This window comes from Brachionichthys hirsutus, chromosome 9 (assembly GCF_040956055.1).
Source record: "Brachionichthys hirsutus isolate HB-005 chromosome 9, CSIRO-AGI_Bhir_v1, whole genome shotgun sequence".
NCBI classification, from domain to species: Eukaryota; Metazoa; Chordata; class Actinopteri; order Lophiiformes; family Brachionichthyidae; genus Brachionichthys; species Brachionichthys hirsutus.
Genome location: NC_090905.1, coordinates 10,541,453 through 10,567,359, shown reverse-complemented (window position 1 = coordinate 10,567,359; position 25,907 = coordinate 10,541,453). Strand labels below are relative to the sequence as shown.

Below are 25,907 nucleotides of genomic sequence, written 5' to 3'. Positions count from 1 at the left end.
AAGAAAACAGGATATTGTTAGCGTGATGTGGCGCAGATGTCATATGATTGTGGTGCCAGAGTGACACCAAAGTGGTAGTCCATCACAGGCTTCACCCCAGCAGGCATGGATAAGCTAAAGTGCTGCATGAAGGAGGTAAAGAAGAGGAATAGCTCCATCTTGGCCAGATTCTCCCCAAGACACAAACGCTTACCTGAGGCAGGAAAACAACAAAGAGAGAATAAAAATAAAGCAAACAAAAAATATCTATGACACACATTTTGTTATAATATTATAATATTATCATTGGTCGGGTTATGATGACAGAGATTATTTTATTATTTGAGGACTCGATCAGATTGGTGAACAGATTTTTCACAAAGAGATTGTTAAAGCCTATAATAATCAACACTGCAGATTAATGTCTGACCCAAAGATAATTCACCAGCCTGTCTTTATCATTTTAGGAGTCTTCACTGAAAACTGCTGAGGCAGCAAGTATTTCAATTCAATGAATAAAGTGATAGCAGTGCATTTGTGAGTGGACAACATTTATTACAAGAATAAGATAAAAAAATAATAATAATAAAATGTTCCCTATATTAGTCCCGCAAAGGGATTATCATATATTTATAATCCCTGACCTCTGTCTGTGGGTCCAATGTGCTATCATTATATAAGATCAAAGGTCAAATGTATTTATATAGCCTGCTAAAAACCAACAGTTCACAGGAAAATGTCAAAAAAACAGGGAACATAAACGAAGCAATATGCTGAAGCACAGTGTCTGAGAAACTCAATAAAGTGTGTACGTGTTTGAGAGTAATTTTTCTAAAGCATGACCTTGGGGGACCAGAAGTGCCAGCACTACTATCTAGCTCAGGGGTGGGCAAACTTTTTGACTCGCGGGCCACAATAGGTTCTAAAATTTGACAGAGGGGCCGGACCAAGAACAGATGGATGGAGTATTTGTGTGAGCTCATATAAATGACACATGAAAGCTATTGCATTAAAGGATTTGGCCTTTTACAGGTAGCATTACAGGGATTAGGTCAAATGAATGAGGTTTAATTATAATACAATTTTATTTAATGATATAATTTGGACATGTTTGGCGGGCCGGATTAAAAAGACCAACGGGCCGCATATGGCCCCTGGGCCTGGGTTTGCCCATGCCTGATCTAGCTGGTCAGAATGACTATATCTGTCATGAATTTAAACACAAAGTTCAAAACTCAAGATGTGGCAATGACTCTGTATAATTATTTTCTAATGTCAAATTAATCTACATGTCATCTTCAAAACAATGGAAGGAGATAGATATGTTTTTTAAAAGATGAAACCCAAGCATATGATACAAACATGGAAAATAGTCAGGGCCCCAAAATGAAACTCTAAGGTACCCCAACTGGAGACAGAGCCACAAAAGAAGAAAATTCCCCAAGCACTTCTGTCAAATAACACTTGAACCATTTACGGGCTGCACCGTTGATGCCAACACACCATAATGAGATAAAATAATTGCGTGTTTGACTGCATTAAAGGCATAGTCTAAAATCATTAAGATATTTTTTTTTATTAACAGGTAAAAGCATAATTAAAAAGAAACTTTCAGAAAGTTAAATAAATAAATGTATACAAATTCTAATCAAAGCTGTGATGACTATGGTGATGGAATTTGGCACTTTTCTTTTATAAAACATGGTATTTTTTTCCCTGAGCCCCCAAAATACATTATTTTTCTGATTGTGTAACTATAAATACTGTTCTTCCTCCAGCTGCTCTCAGCTCATGCTACACCTGTCTGGAAATGCCCAATCTCATCAGATCTTGGAAGCCAGGCAGGCAGGGGCCTGGTTAGTACTCGAGTGGGAGACCACCTCGGAACACCAGGTGATGTGAGCTTTTCAAGTAAGTTTGTAACACTTAATATTGATCTCATGATTGAGACCCAGAAGCATCCGTCATTAAAGATGCAATTTTAAAACTAGAAAGACAATCAGAGATTGCAGACCCTCGCCACCAGTAGACTATTCGATCTTGTGAGACAGTAAACAGGGCTTCCGGATCAGAGGGGCCAAACCTGCTCTAGCTTGCTGCTCCGGAATGGGAAAAGATACAACTTTTATGTTGCACCCCTGAAATGAAATGAACAACTGGACTCACGTTCATCTTCGTTTGGCAACTTTTAATTACAGTCCTCGGTTCAGTAACGTCAAGTAATATTTTTGTTTCCTGCGTACTACAACACACCTTCTGGACTCTTTTTCCCATCATGCCATTCGTGTCCCTCCCTCTTAAAGTGACACTCCCATGTTACAGCACAGGCACAATTCCAGATGTAAAAGAAATTATAGAATCTGGATCCGGATCAACGCAATTCTCGGGGAGGACCGAGCCATGGACAGAACCTTGCTTGTGTAAAAATCTCAAGTCAATTGGGTGACTAGTTTCTGAGTTATGCGCGCGGACAGACAAACAGACAAACAAACAAACAAACAGACAAACGGACCCAATTGCAATACCCTCGTCTCCCCTTCGGCGAGGGTAAATATTGCATTGATCCTCACCAGCAGAGAAAGGAATGAAGGCGGCTCTCTTCTCAAACGCCCCCTCTTTGGTCAGAAAGTGTCCTGGGTTGAAGGTAAAGGGCGTCTCCCACTCATTCTTGTCGAACAGCACCGAGGTCAAATTGGGAATTATCGTAACTCCCTGATGATCGGATTCATAATTAAAATTAATAAGAGCACGTCATAGTATTGGTTGTGATAGTGTTATATATATATATATATATATATATATATATATATATATATATATATATATATATATATATATACAGGAAATGACCTTTGGGATCGTGTAGCCTCCCAGCTGGATGTCTCTGTTGGTAGCATGAGGCAGACTGAGAGGGACTATGTTGCCCATCCTCTGGATCTCATGGATGACAGCATTAGTGTAGGGCAGGTTTACACGATCTTCCATTGCTGGCTGTCTGAACTGTCCGATCACTCTGTCTATCTCAGCCTGGACGTTTTCTGTAAAACGGTGGGGTAGGTGAAAAAGATCTTAAGCAGCATTTCATCATCAGGCTAAATGTTTGGCACACAGCACAACATAACACTACCACATTGTAGAATGAATTAATTCGTCCTTTTTTTTGCTTTGCAATATTTAATATGAGGCTATACAGCATTTTTTACATGTAGATTTTTCTTTACGTCTTGTTCAGAAGTGAGATGGTATATTTATATACAGTATATATCTCCCTATACCTACAGACAGCATTCTCCACAGAGCTGTCAGAAAAAAGGAATGTCCATCTAAACTTTTTCCATGATGTCAGGATCATGATCCCTCGCCCTTCTCCCTCATGCTTTTCCCTGTTCTTAGCTTTTCTTCATGTTCCTTCTTGCCTGTTTGTATCTGCAGAGTGTGTCTTGCTGGTATTCCCTCCCTGTTTCTTTATCTGCCACTTACCTGCATTCAGTCAGTTGATCAACCACACCTTCTTCTCACCACTAATGAGCTCTAGTCCTGCATTCAGCATTTGTCAGATCACCGATTAATCCTTGTGGTAACATGCTGAGTTCTAATCTGTATTTTTTATTTTTAGTTTGTTGACCCTTTTTAGTTTTAGTCTGTTATTTGGGCTCCCTGCTGCTTTCTGCCTCACCTTGGACTTGTGAGTTGGCTGCTTCATGGGGAACAGTGAAGACTGACATTCATTGTTAGCTTCTTTTCTTTTTAAGATTTTTTGAGTGTTGCTTTTTTGCTAAAATTAATCTCCTCCTGTTTAAAGGACTCATCAACTGTGATTTTGAATTTTTTGAGAATGGTATGCAGGAGAGACATACAGATAAATGACAAGTCATAATTTCCACATGATCTAGTGCTGAAACATTGCAAATAAATTCAACATCTGCAAGGATGATAAATTACATATCTATAAAGCAGCCACTAATAAATGAGTTTATATTATTGTGTACATGCAAATATCTACTTGGATAGGGACCTTACTCTGGATCTCAGGGTACTTTGCCATGTAGAGGAACGCCCAGCGAATTGTGGTGGATGTGGTCTCAGAACCAGCCACAAACAGATCAAAGACAGAAATGATCAGGGCTTTCTCATCAAAAGTGCTGCCAGCCTGGCCTTTAGTCTGAGGAAAATAGTTCAGAACACAAGAACATCAGCATAATTATAGCCAAGGTCATAGGAAATCTGGTATCTAAACTTTTCAATACATATCAGTTTTACGATGCAATGGCATCAGTGCAACACATCGGTAGGTCCGAGGTGTGACCTTCAAGCATCTTCACGAGCAACAGTTTTTAGACAAAACTGAATCTAATGTCAGTCACCTTATGAATCTCACTCAGATAGCAGTCAATAAAGTCTCTTGGATTTGCAGGGTCCCACTTTTCTTTATGCTGCTCCATCTCTTCTCTTATGAAGTCCAGTACATTGGTCCAGATTGGCTTTACTTTCTGATGTGGTCCTGGCAAAAGTCTCATTAGCCAAGGGTATGAGTTGTAAAGCTGTGGAATGGAGCAGGTTGGAATAATGGGCTGATAATGGAACTCAGCAAAATATTTTGTTTGATAACATAATGTATTATTAAAATGTATTACAAATCACTTCTAATACAGCTTTCTGCATTTTACGTTTTTAGCTGTGCCTAAATAGTTACTCAAATGACTGATTTTCCTGAAAAAGGAATGTACTATAAGATCCAAATCACCATGCGGATGGTCTACATCTAATTATGAGGGGAATGAGCTGCTCGGCGGATGTCTGCGCTCTCTGGATGCTTTTCTATCTGTTTATGGTTTTCACCTGTGTCTAGGCCCCATCTGCTCCTAATATCCTCTAGTTGCCTCTTTATTGTGTTTCTTTCCTCTCCCTACTGGTTCATAGTGTTTCCCCCGGTGGGTCTCATCATTGCTTTGCTAGAAGTTCTATGTTCTTCCAGTGTGATTTTACAGTGAGGTTTTTTTTCTTTTATTACCATGAATGGTGCTATTCCTCTCATGTGAAAGATGTTTTATTTTTCAGTTTTCCTGTTTGGGTGCTTTTCCCTGAATCCCTGAATTGTACTCCTTGCTTCCTGTGTTGACTGTTTGGGTTCTGTTTTGAATGAAACCTTGGCAGAGAATCCAGCGAACAGACACAACAGATAACATGACCTATGGGACTGGAGATAAAAATGGGTTATCACATAATGGCATCTCAGTTAAAGAGTTTCTGTTTGTGCTGATCAATAAAAAATATTATACAAATTAGCTCTTGTGTTTTGCATTTGTGATTTTTTTTGCCGTTTCAAAAAAGCGGCATGAATTCATGAAATAATGAATTATTAATTCTGGTTTATTTGAATATGGACAAAGACAAAACATAGACACATGTAGCACAAGTATCTGATGCCTGCATTATAGCGCTTATAGCTGAAGCTAATTTGCAGCACCTGTCCACAGATGGGCTTCCAACACAGATATCCATTTCCAAACATGGAAAGGAAGGAAAATTGTTTTAAAAAGTCATCTATGCATGTTTTTATCACAGAACTAAAACAATTAAGAATAAAACAAGACAGTAATAAAAAAGAAATGTTAGAGATAAAACTATGTACACATTTAAACATGGGTACAGTGCTGCTGCTTGCACATCCAAGATTTCGTTTCTTTTTTGAAGGAGACCAATTGTGTCATAGATTTTAGGTGGACAGGGAGCAGATTCCACAGACTAGCACCTTTCACAGAGAGAGCGGATTGTGCGAAAGATGTTTTTCGGGGGGGCACCTTACAGTCCCCACCTGAGGCTGTTAATAATTGCACGAAAATAGTACACAGTACAGTACACATATTTTTATCAATAGCTTATTGTACCTGTGCCCAAATGGAAGCTTCAATCTGGAAAGCTTTTTCAAAATACTTGATCAGTTTCCCAAACTCCTCATCACTGTACTCAAATCGATGACCAAAGACGAGCAAGCAGATGACGTTGGAGACAACCTTGTTGATGATGAGGTGTGGAGCAAATGGTTTACCTGCATAATAAAAAAAAAAGTTAATTCGGTACTGTACTGTACTATACTGTACTGTACATGTGTCACTGTACATAAAAATGTACCTTTAAAGCTATTCATGTATTTTGCACAATGTGAAAATTCCTCCAAGATGACAGGTTCAAGAGATTTCTTGCCAAATCCAAAATATCTGAGGGTTGAAAGTGCAAAACGCCTTTGTTGCTTCCACACATTCCCATTACTGGAAACCACACCTGCTGGAAAATCAAATGAAAGATAAAAATTAGATGTATAAATCCAGGAAATTGAGGAATAATATTTTTGATATACAATGTTTCACAAAGCATTTGTTTTATTACGCTTTAAATACAACCTTCATTTTCTGAAGAGAAGAGTGTTGTTATTTTATTATGAAGTCTTAAAATATTTTATTTATGTCTAAAGCTAAAATTTGGACTAGTTAACAAATTTCCCAGAAAGGTAGTGCTTAAATCATCTCTCATATCATAGAGTAAAAGCTGTTCAGCACAAGTGAAAGTGTAAAAAAAAAAAAAAAAAAAAGGCTAATAACCTACCGGTACTTAAGAAAACAATTACATGAATTTCAAACCTTTAGACCACAAAGTGTAGATGAGTTTCAATTGGATCATTATGTATTTTAATGACATCAATACAGATTAGTTATTTGTTTGGAAGAAAAGATACTTCACAATATGTTTAAGAGAATGAACCTTGAATGTATCATCAGCAGTATTAATACATTATAAAATAAATAATGCTTTCCTTTTATTCGTGGGCTTTAATCACTACTGCATTGGTCTTCTTACCTTTCATGTTGATTATATCGTCTAGCAGAGGTTCGTCTGGACGGTCCGCCACACTGTCTCCTTGATTTACCAGAGCTTCTTTTATCACTTCAAACCTGTTTAACACCACCATCCATTCCTGGCCCAGTCGCAGGCTGTAAACATCTCCGTATGTCCCTGCTAACTGTTAGTAGATTCAACAGAGGAGGAACAGCATGAAGCTTCACATAAAAGATATCAGAAAGGTAACTCTTTGTGACCCATATTTTCAGTTGTACATTCGACATGTGTAGATCTACCTGTGTCAAAGACTCATGGAACCTTTTCTGGTCCAGAGAGAACATGCTGCCCACAATAGGAAATGCCCAAGGCCCTGGAGGGAAGTTAGTTGTCCGATGGTTCTTGAGGTAATCTACAGTTAGGATAAAAATGACCATGAAGAGCAGCAGACTTCTGACATCCCAGTCCACGTAGGATCCGATGAAAGAAAGGATTTGATCCATTCTGCACACAATGGCTCAGGATCACCTAACTGAGGTTTGTGTTCTAGTTGTTTCTCTTGTGGCAGAAAAAGCTTATGCATTTCATAATGAACTATACCTCAATTATCCACCACATCGTCATTGCCCCTCCCTTGTGGTTGTAGACTTTGAAACCTTCCGAGGGTGACTCAGCGACTTTTCCTCAAAAACAAAACATTTCAGAAATAACGTGAGGACATTTCACTTTCTGAATATTTCCCTTTTTTCTTCTTCTTTCAATTCATTTAAAAATTATTTTGAGATTTTCATTAAGAGAGAAAGAATGAAATACAAGATTGTGGCGAGTTAAACGCTATTTTATTTTCTGGTAACCTGTTGTCACTTGATTGATATGAAACACAATAGCTCTTTTATTGTTTGTATTTTATATATTTGCAAGAGAATAATTCAACTGGTTACCATTAAAAAAATCGACTGATTCTTATTTATAAGACTCGTTCTGACTCCCCCTTACTTGTGCACTTTCTTGTAGAAAACAAGCATTTGCTAAGCCTTGCGTTCTTGCTTTTCACTAGTTTTATCTGTTCCTATGGGGTAAGGACAGAATTGGGGAAAAAGAGTTTCAGCTTTGCTGCCACCTCTGCGTGGAATGCATGGAGTGCCCGCATTTGAATGCACTATACTGCACCTTCCAATTTGTATGTTTTATTTAATGCCATCATCTCTATGTAACTGTTACAACATGTGCTGCTGACCTCTTAGCCAGGTCACCCTTGTGAAAGAGATCCTGACCTCAATACAAACTCTGAACAAAAGGCCCCAGGTGGAATAGAACCAAGGACCTTCTCGCTGTGAGGCAACAGCGCCACCCAGTGCACCACCGCGCTGCCCTGCTCTTCAACCCTCTGGATTCTTTTGAGCCATTCATTTAATCTAATCTTCAAGCATATGGATGAATGAATGAATGACTGAGTGATTGGATGAATTAATGAACAACAACATTTATTTGGCACCATCTTTATCATTGTTTATTGTCATTGTCTATCATTGTCTGAGCCCTGATTGATTTACCGGTAGGTACAATCTTGTACAGACTGGTTCCACACATCAGGATTAATATGACTTGTGCATTTATTCAAGAAGATGCCTGATAAATCAATGGCAGTGTACTCATTGATCATTGCCAGGCCAGCTCTGGGTTTATTGCTATTTCTAGTTATGGTCTACTGCTTCAAACGATGATCCTTTTGTTCAAGACACAATCAATTACAGAAATAGTTATAGAACTAAATTCATCCTGAACCTCCTTGGCTCACTTGTTACTTGCACTAAACAAATACACATCGAGTGAAATTTCAGAAGACAACTAAGCAGCCTGAGCCAGTCAGTGCTGGTAAATGCCGTGCTGTGATAGGCTACTCTGCATGAGAAGAACAGGACATGAAAACTGAACAGTTTTTTTTAAAAAACATTGTTGGTATATGACTATTATAATGTAAATGAACGCTTAATTGTTACCATAGAAACTCCACCAGGAATTTACTTTGTTCTATTTCTCGCACTAATTTTGGTTCTATAATGCAATTACTGTTGATTGAGTTGATAATTGGTAAATTGGTTTAGACCTGTTTTGCTCATTTTTAATTTTTTTATGTTTAATTTTTTTATTTGAAGGACAGTAGTGAGTGTTTAAAATGTTAATATAAAGTTATTGATGATGAGAATGGGGGTGGGATTAAATATGTTTTTCCTTTTCCCACTCCTTTTCAAAATGTATAATTTGGAATTTCTTTACTTGCGTGTATTATATCTTTTTGCGAATGCTCGAAATAAACAAACTTAAATCAATCATTCAATCAATCAAACCAATCAATAGAACAGGAAAAAAAAAAAAAAGGAATTGCAGTTTTCCTAGTTTCTGTGCTGAATGATATATTTTCAGATGACGCTCCAAAGTGGTTTACACTTAAGCTAAACTTACAGTGCTCTGTGTTCTCTGAACACTTGAACGCTAACAAAAATAACTACTCTTAGCGTGATGTGGCACAGATGTCGTACGGAGGCGGTGCCAGAGTGACACCAAAGCGGGAGTCCATCACAGGCTTCACTCCAGCGGGCATGGAGATGGTAAAGTGCTGCATGAAGGAGGTGAAGAAGAGGAAAATCTCCATCCTGGCCAGAGTCTCCCCAAGACACAAACGCTTCCCTGAGGCAGCAAAACAACAGACAACAAGCAAAGCAGGCTGAAATCAGCAGAATGTTTCTTTGACAAGAAGCTCTGGGGCTAAAGTCAAACTAATTTAAGACATCATTCAAGTCGAATTTTGATGTTAATCACGCTACCTACTGCACACCGTGCCACCCTGGCTGTCAACACCAAAAATATCATCTTTTGTGTTCCTGGTCAGAATTCATCAGCATGATTTTTTTTGTGTGTGTCAAGAGGGGACAAAAGCTAAAATGAAAATGAAATGACACTGATGTTAAGTTGTGTGGGTCCTCACCAGCAGAGAAAGGGATGAAGGCAGCTCTCTTCTCAAACGTCCCCTCTTTGGTCAGAAAGTGTCCTGGGTTGAAGGTAAAGGGCGTCTCCCACTCATTCTTGTCCAACAGCACCGAGGTTAAATTGGGAATTATTGCAACTCCCTGATGATTGCAAAATGAATTCAAATGAATAGGAACATGCCATGGTAGTGTATGTTAAGTAAATGTTTCATATAGTAGAAATGACCTTTGGGATCGTGTAGCCTCCCAGCTGGATGTCTCTGTTGGTAAAATGAGGTATACTGAGAGGGACTATGTTGCCCATCCTCTGGATCTCATGAATGACAGCATTAGTGTAGGGCAGGCTTGCACAATCATCCATTGTCGGATGTTTGGATCGTCCAATCACTCCGTCTAGCTCAGCCTGGACTTTTTCTATGCAACAGAGGAACAAGTACGAGTGGAAATGTCATTTCACCAACTGACTACATCTTCAAAAGCTCATGAACAGGTGAGCTGAGTGGAAACATGGCAGAACAGTAACAAGAAATCTGAAACCATCAAACAGAACTTTGAATGCCACCTTAGCTACTAGTCCTACTCTGACAAAGTGTGACATCTGATGCTTTTTATTTCACCGGAAAAAGGGGGCATTTAAGGTTACTCATGTCCTTATGTGTGTTCGTCCATCCAAATGTCCATCTGTAACTGTCTATCTACATCTCCCCAAACACTGCCACTCAGATTAAAATTACATTTCATACAACCTTTGCAGGGGCCTGGAAAGATATGATGAAACATATCATGAAGATGGCTTCTGTGTTTTGTCTATTTTCTTCCACTTTTAGGCACAAATTGACTCAGGATTTTTATATAATTCTGCTATTTTTGGATTTGTCTACTTGTCCACCTTATATACAGTAATTTGAAGTTTTCATCTGACGCTGGTATTATTATTCAAAAAGGTTTAAAATTTTCCATGTTATGAAAGTAGTCAGATAATAAAACTAAAATAAAAACCGGAGCACACTTATATTTGTGATCGTTTCTGAGACTCCGATAATTCCTTAACTGCTGGTGCAGAGTTTGGGGTTCACATTCTGGCCCTAATCTGAACATTTAATCGCTGACAGTATCCTGGCTGACGAGTGGGAGCCAGAGAGGAGTTGACCGCATTAGCACTAATACATTTGATTCGCTGTCACTCATTTCCACACTTTATTGAATGTAACATTACTGTAACTTGGTCAATGCTCTCACCCTGAATCTCTGGGTACTTTGCCATGTAGAGGAAAGCCCAGCGCAGAGTGGTGGCTGTGGTATCAGAGCCAGCCACAAACAGATCCATGACACAGACGATCAGGTTTTCCTCATCGAAAGTATTGTTAGCTTGCCCCTCACTCTGAAGATATAATATACAGTAGCACACAGAAAAAAATTTGTTAATCCGGAAACCGATAAACAAAGTACATAGCAATGGTATTTCAGCAAAGGTAAAAAAAAAAATTGTAATAATTTTGATTTAAATTTCATATTAGAACAAACATAGAATAGAATAATCTGAATGTCAAATAATCTGTTATTTTGTTATTTTGCATCAATTGAGTAATTTTTTATATTGGTTTTATTTGTATTTGTATTGTTAAATTTGTATTGTTAATTGTGGATGATTTATGTACCAAGGACTTTCAATGGATACAAGACCGCGAGGGATTTTTTTAAATGCTCCTCTTAGACAGGATGTTTGACTGTACTTGTACTGTAATACATGCTACTGTATGACTGTACTTGTACTCTAACATTCTATCTAATAAATATATTCATCATCAACAATCATTAAATTGGCTTTTCTTTGTCGGAATAAAGTGAGTGTTAGTATTGGAGATAAGGAGGAGGAAGACACTGCTTCAGTGAAATGTCACAGCAGTGCAACATTTAGATAGATACATAGATATTTATTTATTCGTCCCCATAGGGAATTTTTTTCTTCACTGACTGAACAATATAGACATCATCACATATCACAGACAACAACCAATAATACACCACATGTGACACAACATTGAGAAAACAAAGAGAACGAAGTAACAGACATAAACAGACAGGCCGATCAGCGAGGTCTACTATTCAAGGCAGCTATAATAGCAGGCAACAGGCTTGAACACATAATAGTTCTGCAGTCAAAAAAAACAAGCAGATACAATGTTTTACAGGAACTGAAGCCTGAGCATCGTCACAATGTAAGCAATACACAACCGCATGGAATATCAGTCACCTTCTGAATCTCCTTCAGATAGCAGTCAATGTAATCTCTTGGATCTGCAGGGTCCAATGTTTTTTTGTGCTCCTCGATCTCTGCTGTTACAAAGGCTTTTATATCCTTCCAGAGACTCTTTGCTGTCTGATGTGGGCCTGGCAAATGCCTCATCAGAAGAGGGAAGGAATTGTAAAACTGCAGAGCAGAGCATATTGAAACAATTACTAAGGTCTCTCAGAGAAAGGTTTTGTTTCCTGGATTTGTTCTGAACAATAAGTTGGTATATTGATTCCAAATTTGCAAATCAGCTTTCTCAGAATGAATGATAAACAGTTTGATCACAAGGAGGAATATCAGAACTATTCTACACAGCATAAAGATTTTTAACAAACGGCTTGAAAATGCCGTACCTGTGACCAAATTGAGGCGTCGATCTGAGAAATTTTGTCAAAACTATTGATCAGTGCCCCAAACTTCTCGTCACTGTACTGAAAGCGATGACCGAAAACCAGGGTGCTGATGATGTTGGAGACAACCTTGATGAGGACGAGGTGTGGCGCAAATGGCTTACCTGCACAATTTAACGGAAGACATCAATTCAGTATTTCTGACTGAACATTCTAAATGAGTCAGCGCGTCCAAATCTACCTTTAAAATTTGCGATGTCATTTGCGAAATGTGAAAATTCCTCCAAGATGACAGGTTCAAGTGACTTCCTGCCAAATCCAAAATATTTGAGAGTTGAAACTGCAAAACGCCTCTGCTGCTTCCAAATGTTCCCACTACTAGTAAGGACACCTGAAGAAAATAGGGAATGACATTAACACACTGACTATTAAACATTAAATATGCCACAAGCTCATGGAGTGGGTAAAGTATAACTGCTTTGAAGTATTTTGTTTTAAATAAAACAACAGGTTAAAGGGCAATCTGTAATATTTATGTCATACTTCCCCGTATGAGCAGCACAGGAGTAAAACATGTGTATTATGTCGTCTTACCTAGTTCGTGGACTTTATCCTTACGCATTGGACAGCATGGACGATCTACCACACTGTCTCCTTGATTTACCAGAGCGTCTTTAATGACTTCAAGTCTGTTTAACACCACCATCCAATTCTGGCCCATGCGCAGGCTGTAAACGTCCCCGTATGTCTCTGATAACTGTGGGAAGACGTGACAGAGGAGGGACAGCATGAAGCTTCATATTACTGTAGCCTACACATCCCTGCTCCTTTCAGGCATGCCGGTCAGGCCCTGATTGCTTTACTTTCAGTTAACTTTATTCTAAGCAAGTCTCTTCAGTTTACATTGCAAGTGATCCGGTAGCTACTCCTCTTCCTCTGCTGAGGCCCAAACAATCAGAATCTTGAAAATATGTGTATGTGCTTTTTCCGGAATTAAGAAAGTTTTTATTGAGCACTTATAAAATGTGAACAGTTAATCAGCAACATGTTTCTGTATTTGTTTCTGTTGTTGTTGGTTTGTTTGTCTGTTAGGAAGTTAACTCAAAAGATTATGGATGGATTTTGATGAAATGTTGGGAATGTTACCAGGAACAGATGATTACATTTTAGTGACGATCCAGAAGAGATCCTGGATTCTGGATCAGTTAAAATGTTTTGGTAACATTGCAGTCAATGGAGCTTCAAAATGTGTTCCTCAATATCTCGGTTGATTATTGACCAATGTTTATAAAATTTGACACAGTCATGTAATGTCACAGCAATGTTCTGTAGCATAATGATGTAATTTAAGTCAAATATGTATGGCTGCTTTAAATCTCACGGTGCAAGATTTCAACAGATGCTTGTGATTTGATTTAAATACGTTTAATGATTATTGTGCATTTTAAATATTACAATAACCAGACTGGCTCAACACTGTTCAGGCTTTTTACAATGAAGAGCAATAAAATATATCTGTAGTCCCTCATTTATGGGTTCTTGACCCCCCCAACAAACCTGCCTGCAGCTTCGCCTGTCTGCATGTTGTATGTATGTCTGTAATTGGAATGGTGGTTATAGCGCTGTTACCTCACATCAAGAAGGTCACAGGTAAAACATTAGCAAAACATCACTGAAACATATATTGTTTAACTTAAACACTAACAGTCCCATTAGCCTTTGCACTCAGAACTGTCACCAGTCAGAGTGACCGTGCTCTTACAAAAAGAGATGACTAACCAGCCTGAATTGTGTATTTCTCTTGGCTGAGGGTGGGTGTGTTAGTTTTGTCTGCCAATGTGTATTTTTAATGCCTTTCACAATTTCTTTGCCTGTTTTCTGTTGCAATAATCATTAACCATGTGGCCATTTGACAAAAGCTACCAGCTGCAATTCTTATTCATCCAGTGTTTTCATTTAAAACGTGTCTTCACTAGTAAGTTATAACTTAAATAATAATTACTTATATCACCTTTTGATGATGATCCAGATCACTATGTGGACGGTGTAAATCTAATTAGGAGGGGAATGAATTGTGTAGCCACTATGCAATGACAATAAAGGCTTTCTATTCTATTCTAATGAACTGTCCGGCGGAGGTCTGCGTTCTCTGGGTGCTTTTCTAGTTAAGTCCTGCTATTTTAGTACTTCTAGCAGCCAATAGCTACATCCTTTTCTGCTATTTAGTTTAAAAAAATTAGGCCTGTAAATTTTCCACAAACAGCATGACAGAAAATAATGGCAAAAGAAATCTACCTGTCGTCATGCAATTATGCATTCATGTCTAATTGGCTCGAGGTGTGAGTGCATGTAAAACATGAATCTTTTCAAAGTCTGCTGGTGTAAGACGGGCTTCAATCAAAGTACAACAGATCAATCAGTAAGATTCTTATTGTCACAAAACACACTTTACAGTCATGAATTCTGTCTGAAATAGATTTCAACCATATTTATGATAACAGCAGAATCCTATTGATCTGTTTCAATGGTATATTGTGATGTGTGGATCTACCTGAGTCAGACTCTCGTGGGTCCTTTTGTGGTCCACAGAGAACATGTTGCCCACAATAGGAAACACCCATGGACTCGGAGGGAAGTTGGCCGGCTGGCGGTTCTTCAGATAATCTGCAACCAGGATGAAAACTACCACAAAGAGAAGCAGACCTCTAACATCCCAGTCTGCAAAGGATCCAATTATAGCTGTGGACTGATCCATTCTGCACCCAAAGACTTACGCTTGTCAAAAATACGTTTCTGGTTTAGTTGTTTCTCCTTGCAGAAAATAAAGAGAGTGTTGATGACCAGTGTCCACTTCAATGTATGTATGTGCAAAAGCTTTTCATTAACAATTAACATGCTGGAGTCTCACCTGCTCAAAAACAATGTCAATCAGTGACAGGAACTTTTGAGTATAACTGCAGCCTGTTGTTTTTAACATTCTTTCTCCTGTGAGGCATGGCAGTGTAAATACTTGATCTACTTTTAAGCCTGTTCTTTTCCATCTATAACATTTCAGATATAAAAAGATAGAATTGACACGAGTTACATGTAAGGATGGCTGTGGAGATTCGCAGTCAACCAGTTCAAGGTAGATCTCTGTGTTGGGCAAAACTGGACTAAAGTTCACTCAGGCCCATAATTGTGACTATAGCCATGAAGTCTATGCAGAAGCACAGGAGATATTGTTCTCTTTGAAAAAACGGGGCCAACACTCATCTATTCTTATTAGAGCCAATGTTAAAACTTGTCTCATATTCTCCCATGGAAGGTCAGGGAACCCAACATTTTAACTGTGATTCTGTAATTTCTTTGGTTTATTTCTGATGAAGGTACATAGATTTTTGGCTTTCATCCCAAGTGTACATCTTGGTATTCTCTCTGTTAGTTGTGAATTGTTGAGAAGTAAAAATCGCAGGAGTGAAAACAATAATAAATAAATAAATAAAATGACTGAAGCACTTAGCACTGACAATATTTTAACCGAGATACAAGCCAAGTATCAGTTATCTGATATATATGATGACATTTTTATATTTTGTTTAATAGATCACACGTCATATCTCCTTCATCATACTTTATTCTATTCTGTTTATATATTTGTTTAAATCATCAAACTGTCCATTCAGGAAGTCAAAGCTGGGGCTGTGTTTGTACATTTAATGGTTTATTTGATGAGGGTATGCTGGTGTCATATTCTGATACAGCACGAACATAAAGCCAAAGGGATAAAGAACATTTCAGAATATGCCTAAAAATCAGGAATTTAATTTACTTCAGGAATATATATTTAAGAGGAGAGCTACGTTAGTGGTAAGATAGGAGCCTGTTCCATACCCCTGACCGGTAGGTGGCGGTAACGGCCTTCGTGAAGGAGGCCAGCCGCCGATGAACCTCACAAAGAAGAAGACTTGCCCTCCATCTCTCTCAAGCCGGTCGTCCAAGGACAAGAAAATCAAAGTTATGGTTTTCGAAGAGAAGATGGTCACAAACGGAGAGCCAGAGGATGTTAGTAGCTTTCACTGGCACCCGATATACGCGTATTTAAGCCGGCAAACTAACAAAGCACAGGGCTAACGAAGATAGCTTGTCATCGCCGAGAAGGATGTAGCATTAGCTAATGTCAACAACAGCATATTGGAGATTATTCATGCAGTATATTCAAAAGTATTAACTTAATTATGGAAGAACCTTACAGGTGAATGCACCGGTTCCTTGTTTAAGGTTTATTATATCCATTAATCACAGCTAATGGTTTGAAATGAGTGACGTCGGTTAGCTTTTAAAGGATGAGGTCCGATAACACTATGTCTGTTTCAGGAGGAAGAGGAGGAAGAAGAGATGTCGGTACGTTCCATTTCAACATGACACTAGAATAGAATAGCACTTTATCGCACCTTTACTACAATGGCTTCACTCCTCTCTTCCCCCGAGAGCAATATTGGATATTGGATGTGCAATATTTGCGTTATTCATTGCGTCCTTAAATCTGCTTTTTTCTCCACAACCTTTTTTTTACTGTACTATTATAGTGGACGTACTGGACGGGGAACATTTTTGATTCATTCGCCCTTAAAAACAATAAGGTTGCTGGTCCCCCCCCCCCCTAAAGCCCCCTATACAGTCAGACGCTTGTTTTCCAGATTGTCAGGTACATGATTTATAGTCTCTACTGAAGCTGTTTGTCTGTGATGGGTGATGCAGTATTCATTTTGGATTGTTGAGATTGGTAAAAAAATTCAAATAACAGTTACAGAATATACGAGTGAATACATTTTTATATAAGCTGCATATTCATTCACAGGATCCTCTCGAACTGGTGCGCCAGAAGTGCGAGGAAGCAGAGCAATGCGTTCACACCAGGGAGCGTTTGGACGAGTGCGAAACAAGAGTCGGTTCCCGGTCTACGACGGCGGAGGATTGCACTGAGGAGCTGTTTGACTTCCTCCATGCTCGGGACCACTGTGTGGGTGTGACAGACACAACTTTACTATGCAGATAGCGGCGGTGGCTAGTGCTAATTACGTGATCATATTATGAAGAGTGGCCTATCTACATCTCCTTTTACAAATGGCGAACAGAAATCTTTCCTCCCACCTTCTGAAACATACAGCTTGGGTAAAATTGATCACACCAATTTCTCTGTCCGGTCAGGCTTTGCCTTTTGCAAAGCAATGTCATCGCTTCTTTGCTGCCTTCTTCGGTTTCTATGTGACTCTTCACGACGTTGCTACGAGCAGTAAAACGTTTGATCTACTGGCCACAGAATGCAGTAGATTTTTATTGATGAATGTCCTTGTGTCTCCGCTGTAGGTGGGACACAAACTGTTCCATACAGTCAAATGAAGTCCTCCCTGGGTCCTGTACCACCGACTGATAATATTCTTCAGATATGATATGAGAACAACATTGTTTTAAATGTATTTGTGTCCGTGGCTGCTGTATGATGAGAGCTCAAGGTGCCCTGTGCTGGGTCATGTGAAAACACATATTTAATAAAGTTATCTGAGTCCAACGTTGCATTAAAGTGGATGACTTAAAAACCTTATCTTGTGGAGCAAATTTATTTTATGATAAACCTGTAAATGGTCTGTTAACCTTCCCGTTATTATATTACTAACACAACCTGTTCTCTAGTTCCACCACGTGGCCAGACATAATAATTAGTGAGTTATTAGAATGAATTTGCCTTGAAAATATTTTATTTATTTTCATTCTTCCTATAGTTTACGTCGTGCTGACCAAACCTTTTTTTGTTGTTCCGAGGATTAAGAAGGAAATAGGGAAATTTACATTCCAATTCAAAGCTCCTGCTGATTGGAACAGTCTTCCATCATCCATCCGCTCTATAAAACTTTATAATCTGTTTAAAAATGCCCTATTGTTACATTTTCAAAATGTTTGTAATTGCTTTTAACTTTGTGTTGCTATATTATTTTCTCATGTAATAACTGCAATTTTAGCTTATTATTACTATTTTGACAGCTACGTGTGCATGTTTGTATGTGTGTTGTTTGAGTGTGGATGTGTGTTTGTATGTAAAGAGAGAGTTTTTTTATTTTTATTTTGTTTGTTTGTTGTTTTTGTTTTTGCATATCTGCACTGCTGTTATTTTGTTATTTCTGTTTTGTTTTGATTGAGGACCGTCTTGAAAACGAGATGGTTTCATCTCAAGGGGTTTTATCCTTTAAAATAAATAAATAAAATTCAAATAAATAAATAAAAGAAAAGACAAATATCAAAACTTATTATGTAAAAGTCTCAAAATCCTGAGTACTACAAGCGTAGAGCTCGATGCTTGATGCCTTGATGCTGGGGATCAGGTCCTTATAAAGTGGCGGACAAATGGGGAATCTGTCCTGTACGAGGTGATTTCTGTGAAAGCTGGCATCAACGTCGATTCTATCAGAGACCCTGAGATGTTGTTCACAGGTCAGAGTTCAGTGCCTCGACTTCATCCTCTGATCCTTCATCCTTGATATGAGGCTCAGCTAGATTCGCAAATAGAGTCTATTAAAGACGTTCATAATTTGATTCCTTTATTTACACAAGTGCTCGTTCTCCTGTTTACGCAGGTAAAGTGTGTGTGCGCTTTTCCCACCTCTGCAGGGTGAACGTTCGGATGCATGTGACGTCATCATTTCCGCATTGGTGGAGGTCAATCAATAGAAGCACGGCCTCTGACTTCATCCTGCTTTTCTGGAAACACCCCGCCGGCTGTCGGAGCTGATCGGGCTGGCTAGCAGCGGCTAGCAGTTAGCCGGGGCTCCATCACGCAATGGAGACGATAAAACAGTTTCTTAAGGGAATGGAGCTTGACAGGCCGACGCTGCTGATCGGAGTAAGCTGCGCCGGAGGAGCCGTCGCGGCGGTGGCGCTGGCGCGGGCGCTCGGCAGCCGCGTCAAGGCGAAGGACAAGATCCGGAGAGCCAGAGCGCGGAGGCTCGACAGCCTGCAGCGGGCTGAGCAGCGTGTAGCCCGGCACGGGGAGGCGGTGAGAGCGGACGGGTGGTGATATTAACACGTGGATGGTCCGTCATCGTCTAGTATTCATGCAACACATGAATGGATGGAGAGACGGCTTCCTGCGGGATGAGCGAGTAAACATGCGAGTACTGTTTAAGTACTGTTACACCGTTTCAAAATGTAACGGAGAAGTTACATCTAAGTTTTATTTCAAAGAAACAAAAAGAACATCAGATGCAAAATTAAAATCAGAGTTGTCATGTTTTCTATCATAGAGGAGAGCCATATTGGAATTCATTAAATAGGATATTGATTTGCATATTATTTGTCTAAAGCTATAATGATTATTGAATAGTAAATTAGTTGGAGTTTATGCCTCCCTTTTTTGTTTTTGTGTTTTTGTTTTGCTGTGGAAACTAAAGTTTCAGTCAGTTTTCAAATTCAAATTCAATTGCTCAATATTTATTCAAGCTCCTCACATAATCATTTTTGACTTTCTCCTGTTTCTGCCATAAAGTTTATTGTTGATGTCATAAAGTGTTTGCATGTGTGTGTGTGTGTGTGTGTGTCTTCTAGCATCCAAAAATGGACTCTGCTCTCATCTTGACTCTTTCCTTGCCTGAGTTAACAAAACAGCTGAAGGAAGACCTGCTGAGCCCGGAGGACGTGTTTTACACCTACTTGGAAAAGGTTTACTTCAGCAACTCCAAACACTTGGTGGTTTAAAAACTAACTTGGACTTTGGACTGAAATGTTCTGCTTATTTCGAAATCAATTGTTATGCACCAAGAAAATAAATTGGATGTGTAGAACTGAACATGTGTTGAAGGAATTTCCCTCATGGTAACATTCAATATGTTGGTATTCAAGCAATGTTGATTTACTTGTTAGTACAATTCACCCTTAACAACCAGCCTGTTGAAAGTAAACATCCGGTTTTCTTATTTCCCCCCCCCGACAGACTCTGAGTGTAAATAAAAGGCTTAACTGCTGCACTGGGATCTTATTGGAGAGTATCGACCAGCTAAAAGTGCTTTCCTCCAGAAAGGGAGGCCTCTTGTACGGAGTTCCAGTCAGCATCAAAGAAAACACTTCATACAAGGTGCTTTAGCTGTAATTACAGACAAGTTCATGCCACAGAATTGACAACAAATGAAACTTCAACTTGAATTAGCTGCATCAGCTACAGGATGGCTGTCAGGGTAACCTGATACTGTATCCTTTTTTTTTTTCTTATGTTTGCTCTGTTTCTTTTGCTCTTGTCTTAAACTGCTTCCTGTTTTTCCCGTTTTCATTACACCACACCAGAATCACGACTCTTCCTGCGGACTGGTTGTTAATGTGGACCAGCCCGCCCGGGAGGACAGCGTCGTTGTTCAGGTGTTGAAGAAACAAGGAGCCATTCCGTTTGTAAAAACAAACCTGCCCCAAGGCCTCTTAAGGTAAACACTTTAGCAGTTATCTCAAAGCCAAGCAGTTTTCACACAGAGTACAATGACGGTACTTTTTTATTTGCCTGTGTATTTCACCTGATTGCCTCGTATCTAGTTTCGACTGCAGTAACCCCATCTATGGGCAGACGGTTAACCCTCACAACCTCGGGAAGACCCCCGGAGGCTCTTCTGGTGGGGAAGCGGCTCTCATTGGAGGTGGGGGCTCTTTGCTCGGAATAGGTAGCGACATAGGGGGTAGTGTCCGTATTCCCGCATCGTTCTGTGGAATTTGTGGCTTCAAACCAACGAGCGGCCGGATCAGGTGAGTTTCTCTTGACCCTGATCTTTGTACGTGATGCTTTTCATCTTTGCTATGTTGAGATGTTTTGGTTTCTTTGTGTTTCTGTTAGCTCACTTGGTCAAATTCCGAGTTATCGAGGGCAAAAATCCAGTCAGTTACATTTGCAACCTGCACATTTGAACCACTTTTGTTGTCTGAGCTATAATGCCACGTTTTCATGTGCTTTTATTATTTTTTTATTGAATTAGTCCTGTCAAGTGTTGGACCCATGGCAAAGGATGTGGACAGTCTGGCTCTGTGCATGGAGGCTCTGCTCTGTGACCACATGTTTTACTTGGACCCCACGATTCCACCCATGCCTTTTAATACACAGGTTTGTCCAATACAAAATAATCAAGTTTGGTAAGTACTCTTATTTACAGAGTTTCACGTTGGGAACAGTTTCTGCTTAAAAGATATATATTATCACAGGACTACAATCCAGTCAGAACCATAAATAAATACTATCATCTACAACATACACATCTTAAATGTAGGCAATCATGCTATTAGGCTAACAATATTCAGAATTATGTCAGATCAGACACCTTACCTGTTCATAAACTACAAATAGCAGCACATTTTAATTTTGAACATGCGAGCGTTTTGTGAGGCGTCTTTTTGTGAGATTAGCTTCCAAGGACGCTACAATAGCAGCCAGCATGCCGGAGGCCGTCATAACATCACTGATAGCAGTACAACAGCAGCACAAGTGGATTCGTTTAGTAATTACAAATCAGAAATGAAAATTTGAATGAATACTGGTTTAATAAAGGTTCATTTGACTGAAATAGAACGTCATTTGGAAGTGCTCCATAACCATGTTAGAAAACCAGGGTGGCAGGGGTTTTCTTGACTAAACAACCAACCAAAAGAATGTATGATAATATATAAATGTAGTTTAAATTAGATTTGGAGTAGAGCCAAATCCTGTATTTATTCTATGGCTATGCCAACAGGTGGCGCTAATACTTCTGTTGTAGAAGAGGACCTTATCTAGGTTTCTGTAGGGAGACTTCCCGGGGCTGGCATATATAACAAAGACATCATAGGCCATAATAAACCCTTCTTTGAGATTATTAAGCATGTTTATATTGATGTATTGTTGTTACAAAATAATTCCTGCCCCAGGCCTTTGATGGTGAGAGAATTAAGATTTTGGAAAGGCTGACCTCCCCGAAAAAGGATGATGTAACAAGTTAGGAGGATTAACATGTCAGGATAGTTGTCCATTCCCTTTATGGTTGAGTCTGATGGTGAATTTTTAAATGACCCTGCTCATAATATGGATGAAAATAATCTCGTTCTCAGATATTCCGCAGCACCAAACCTCTGAGGATCGGCTACCTGCTGAACGATGGCTACACACAACCGTCTCCAAGCATGGCCCGAGGAGTCTGGGAGGTGAAGGCTCTCTTACAGCAAGCAGGGCACACTGTAAGATCACACCACACACACACGCACACACACGCACACACACGCACACACACGCACACACACCACACACACACACACACACACACAATGTGTCATTATTCACTGTTCCACCTTTCTGTCATTCGTTCATGCAGTTGGTGCCGTACAGCCCCGTGAAGGTCGCTGACGTTGCCACTGAGTTGGTAATCAAGGGCGTCTTTGCAGATGGCACCGCATCCCTGCTTCAAAAACTGTGAGCCGTAAACTTGGTCTGGATCTTCTATGGCTTCTGCTTTCTATCAGTCTTTTCGGTCTCTCGCTATGGAGACAGATTATGGCTTCTTCTTTAAAAAAAAAAAAATATTAGACTTTAAAATCAGAATTCTAAAAATTGAATGTTTTTCTTTTTTAAATAGCAGTACCTCTTACCGTTAAACTGCAAAAATGACGAAGGTACCCACAGGATTGCAGCAAGGATTACTGGTTACCGCATGACTTTCACAATGCCATTATAGTGATGACCACGACTCGCCCTTCTCGTCCTCTGAGCGGCTTCCCCACCCCTAACAGACACTTCACAGGGATTACAGAACTAACATTGTGACTTTCTAACTATTACAGTAGACCACGCTACAAACTACTCCATTGGAACAGTTTAGTCTCTTGTGTATTAATGATCCCTCATTTCTGTTTTAGAGAGGGGGGGCCAGTGGACCCCTGTCTCGGCTCGCATATTGCTCTTTACAAAATTCCAAAATGGTTGAAGAAAGTCTTTTCATTCGTCCTCAAGCCGCTGGTGAGTTCTGTCCTCCTGTGGCTGACGGGAGACACCGGTCTTCATCTGGGATGGTGAAGATGGTGGCAGTTTAAAAAAATGCTTCGACGAACACGCTCTGCTTGTCTTTTGCAGTCTCCTCGGGCCTCTGCCTTTCTCAGCGCTCTCTGTGGAGTCGGGTAAGAAGCTAATTTGACAGTTCATGTTTTCAGGCTTTGTCACTAACATTTGCACGTCATGCACAAACTGCACTCATTCTTTATGCACCTTATTTATTTATTTTTATAGCTCTGCTCAAGGTCTCTGGAAGCAGCATGCTGCTGTTGAGGTACCGTTTTTTGTCAGGTGATAATATTTATGCATATTTGAATCTACTTAACCCTGTGCGTTTCCATTAGGACTACATTTACGAAACCGTAGCAGAATGGAGAAGATGTAACATAGATGTGCTGCTGTGCCCCGTCATCGGACCAGCCTACAACTTCTCTTATTGCGCCAAGGCTACACGTAAGGGTTCCGGAACAGTTGTGTGTTAAGAAATGCTTGAAGTGCAATAACGTCCATTTATACACAGCACCATTCCTTATACTTTATATTACTATAAAACTATTTTTATTTTTTTTAATCTGAGTCGTTCTCTTTCCAGACAGCATCTCTTACACAATGCTTTACAATCTCCTCAACTTTCCTGCTGGGGTTGTGCCAGTTTCCACGGTGACGGCTGAGGACGAGGAGGAACTCAAGAACTACACTGGTCTTTATCGCGATGTCTTTGACAAGATGTTCAAAAAGGTAATAAATGTATTAGTGGCAAGTGGGAAGACAACAAGTATAAAGTACAGTAATACCTTGAGATACGAGTACCTGCACATTCGTTCCTAGACCGAGCTCGTAACTCAAATCGTCGTAGCAAAACAGTGGATGGATATTTCATAAAGTATTACATTAAAGGCTCTCATCACACAGAGTTAAATGCGTTTAAAATTCTACAGAATTTGCATCAAATCGAATCGGCTCTTCCTTTGCCCCACGCCTACGCACAAATCATCAGAATCTTTTTTTCAACTTTTTGGAAATATCTTGCAGTTTCAATAAACCAGGGATGTCACATGATCTCAACTTTGTGTCCCGGGAACAGGAGACCCAGAGACGGTGACGAAAAGTGGCTTTTGTCGCTTATCTGAATCTGGGTCACGGCTTTACGCCGGAGTCTATCCCAGCTGACAAAACAGATTCCAGGGCCCTGCCCTCATTGTCATCCTGTCGTTAAAAACTGTACTTCCACATTTGTTCAGTAGGTGGAGGCAGAAGACAGCGGTGGTTGTGGTTAGGGCCCCCTCCCCCCCCCAGACTGATGGGGGATCCTGTGTTTGTGTTCAGGCTGTGGCTGGAGGTGAGGGTCTGCCCGTGTCGGTGCAGTGTGTCGCTCTGCCATGGCAGGATGAGCTCTGCCTGCGCTTCATGAAGGAGGTGGAACAACTGGTCCAACAGAACAAGAAGCCGGATCTGCAGGAAGCACGATAACCTGCGGGACTTCACAAGAAAAAAAAAAGTGCAAATAATAAATAAAAATAATTTGTTGGCAAAATCCTACAATAATCAGTGATTGATGTACTCTCCAGTAATAACTGCACAAAGCACTGCTTGACTTTTAGGGTCATGACAAAGACTTAATCAAAGCCCACATTTCCAAGTTGACTTTAATTTGTATTTAGTTTTTTTTTTCATTTGTTTAAGAGTAAATGTTTATGCAAGACTTAACATCTGCCTAGATGCCACGCATGGTTTCACAGCCATGTGTTTTCTTAATTTAGTGTATTTTATGGCATACCCTACCTACAGCATAGAGCTGTAGCTTGCACTTTGTTATCGTCAATACCTTGTGTTACTTGTTGCACAATTGCACTAATAAAAATTCCGAGTCTGAGAACCCTCATTGACAAAGGCAATAATCTCATTCCGATTCAAATTAATGTTAAAATGATTTCTGTGAGTTAAGGATGATTGAGACATGGCCACATGTTCCTTCCGCCACTCACCTGTGTCACTTGTATTCATGCGGTTTGTAATGCGCCCCCTTTTTGTTTTGTTTTTATCTTTCACTTTCTTCATCCTCCGCCTCTCCATTACTGTGTCACAGACGAGTGCAGGTCATTTTCATTTTTTGGTGAGTAATTGCTGCACTGATGCCATTGAAAACAGAAAAGAGATAAAGGGGACTAATGGCACATGCCCCCCCCATCTACAAGGGCCGTGCACCATGTCTTCATATTTTGATTACGCTGTGTGAATGTAAATATGTGTTTTCTGTTGGGTTTACATAAATTTACATATGATTTAAAACTCTCCTGGGGATGGAAGCCATTATGAACCATGTTAGCGTTTTCCATTACAATCGGCCACATTTGCACTGCTGTCTCTCTGAATGGAAATGGCCGTGCGTGTGCAGTAGAGGAAGGAGGGCACATTAGGCGAGGAGGGGAACTGGAATTGAGAGG

General features: G+C 39.7%; 4 protein-coding genes and 1 pseudogene across 5 annotated transcripts; 3 read left to right on the top strand and 2 right to left on the bottom strand.

Annotated features, from left to right (window-relative positions):
* Nucleotides 1-17: 17 nt before the first annotated feature.
* LOC137899886 (cytochrome P450 2J2-like) lies at nucleotides 18-7,437 on the bottom strand. Its single transcript, XM_068743937.1, has 10 exons — nucleotides 7,420-7,437; nucleotides 7,113-7,283; nucleotides 6,835-6,997; nucleotides 6,112-6,261; nucleotides 5,868-6,028; nucleotides 4,344-4,520; nucleotides 4,000-4,141; nucleotides 2,830-3,017; nucleotides 2,550-2,691; nucleotides 18-193 (listed from the first exon to the last, which is right to left on the bottom strand). Exons 1-10 carry the CDS (start codon nucleotides 7,435-7,437, stop codon nucleotides 18-20), a joined length of 1,488 nt encoding a protein of 495 aa, XP_068600038.1.
* Nucleotides 1,767-1,884, top strand: LOC137899916 (5S ribosomal RNA; annotated as a pseudogene).
* Nucleotides 7,438-9,325: 1,888 nt separating the features above from the next.
* On the bottom strand, nucleotides 9,326-15,198 carry LOC137899139 (cytochrome P450 2J2-like). Its single transcript, XM_068743156.1, has 9 exons — nucleotides 14,995-15,198; nucleotides 13,038-13,200; nucleotides 12,685-12,834; nucleotides 12,447-12,607; nucleotides 12,055-12,231; nucleotides 11,040-11,181; nucleotides 10,027-10,214; nucleotides 9,800-9,941; nucleotides 9,326-9,501 (listed from the first exon to the last, which is right to left on the bottom strand). Exons 1-9 carry the CDS (start codon nucleotides 15,196-15,198, stop codon nucleotides 9,326-9,328), a joined length of 1,503 nt encoding a protein of 500 aa, XP_068599257.1.
* A 1,157-nt stretch (nucleotides 15,199-16,355) lies between these two features.
* On the top strand, nucleotides 16,356-18,027 carry LOC137899530 (cytochrome b-c1 complex subunit 6, mitochondrial-like). 2 transcript variants are annotated; one of them, XM_068743568.1, is made up of 4 exons: nucleotides 16,356-16,487; nucleotides 16,800-16,826; nucleotides 17,284-17,445; nucleotides 17,793-18,027. In XM_068743568.1, the coding sequence occupies exons 1-4, from the start codon at nucleotides 16,368-16,370 to the stop codon at nucleotides 17,823-17,825; spliced, it is 342 nt and encodes a 113-aa protein (XP_068599669.1). In that variant the 5' UTR covers nucleotides 16,356-16,367; the 3' UTR covers nucleotides 17,826-18,027. The 2 variants fall into 2 exon arrangements, with proteins under 2 accessions (XP_068599669.1, XP_068599667.1); XM_068743566.1 differs by having other exon boundaries at nucleotides 17,284-17,449.
* Nucleotides 18,028-19,257: 1,230 nt separating this feature from the next.
* Nucleotides 19,258-25,310, top strand: faah (fatty acid amide hydrolase). Its single transcript, XM_068743605.1, has 15 exons — nucleotides 19,258-19,473; nucleotides 20,022-20,135; nucleotides 20,407-20,547; nucleotides 20,754-20,887; nucleotides 20,994-21,200; nucleotides 21,289-21,329; nucleotides 21,428-21,552; nucleotides 22,530-22,655; nucleotides 22,790-22,887; nucleotides 23,331-23,430; nucleotides 23,545-23,588; nucleotides 23,698-23,737; nucleotides 23,808-23,916; nucleotides 24,056-24,201; nucleotides 24,790-25,310. Exons 1-15 carry the CDS (start codon nucleotides 19,258-19,260, stop codon nucleotides 24,931-24,933), a joined length of 1,785 nt encoding a protein of 594 aa, XP_068599706.1. The 3' UTR covers nucleotides 24,934-25,310.
* The last annotated feature ends 597 nt before the right edge of the window (nucleotides 25,311-25,907 follow it).

What these genes read in the sequence shown, in the direction of transcription:
- LOC137899530 (XM_068743566.1), top strand. Translation starts at nt 16,368, where the DNA reads ATGAACCTCACAAAGAAGAAGACTTGCCCTCCATCTCTCTCAAGCCGG. An exon ending in CAAACGGAGAGCCAGAGGAT is followed by an intron (nt 16,488 to 16,799) that starts GTTAGTAGCTTT and finishes TGTCTGTTTCAG; the next exon opens with GAGGAAGAGGAGGAAGAAGA. An exon ending in AGGAGGAAGAAGAGATGTCG is followed by an intron (nt 16,827 to 17,283) that starts GTACGTTCCATT and finishes ATTCATTCACAG; the next exon opens with GATCCTCTCGAACTGGTGCG.
- LOC137899139 (XM_068743156.1), bottom strand. Translation starts at nt 15,198, where the DNA reads ATGGATCAGTCCACAGCTATAATTGGATCCTTTGCAGACTGGGATGTT. An exon ending in AAAGTACCCAGAGATTCAGG is followed by an intron (nt 10,215 to 11,039) that starts GTGAGAGCATTG and finishes TCTGTTGCATAG; the next exon opens with AAAAAGTCCAGGCTGAGCTA. An exon ending in CTTCATCCCTTTCTCTGCTG is followed by an intron (nt 9,502 to 9,799) that starts GTGAGGACCCAC and finishes TTGCTGCCTCAG; the next exon opens with GGAAGCGTTTGTGTCTTGGG.
- LOC137899886 (XM_068743937.1), bottom strand. An exon ending in ATACATGAATAGCTTTAAAG is followed by an intron (nt 6,029 to 6,111) that starts GTACATTTTTAT and finishes TTTATTATGCAG; the next exon opens with GTAAACCATTTGCTCCACAC. An exon ending in AAAGTACCCTGAGATCCAGA is followed by an intron (nt 3,018 to 3,999) that starts GTAAGGTCCCTA and finishes ACCGTTTTACAG; the next exon opens with AAAACGTCCAGGCTGAGATA.
- faah (XM_068743605.1), top strand. Translation starts at nt 19,258, where the DNA reads ATGGAGACGATAAAACAGTTTCTTAAGGGAATGGAGCTTGACAGGCCG. An exon ending in TAGCCCGGCACGGGGAGGCG is followed by an intron (nt 19,474 to 20,021) that starts GTGAGAGCGGAC and finishes TGTGTCTTCTAG; the next exon opens with CATCCAAAAATGGACTCTGC. An exon ending in TTGACAAGATGTTCAAAAAG is followed by an intron (nt 24,202 to 24,789) that starts GTAATAAATGTA and finishes GTTTGTGTTCAG; the next exon opens with GCTGTGGCTGGAGGTGAGGG.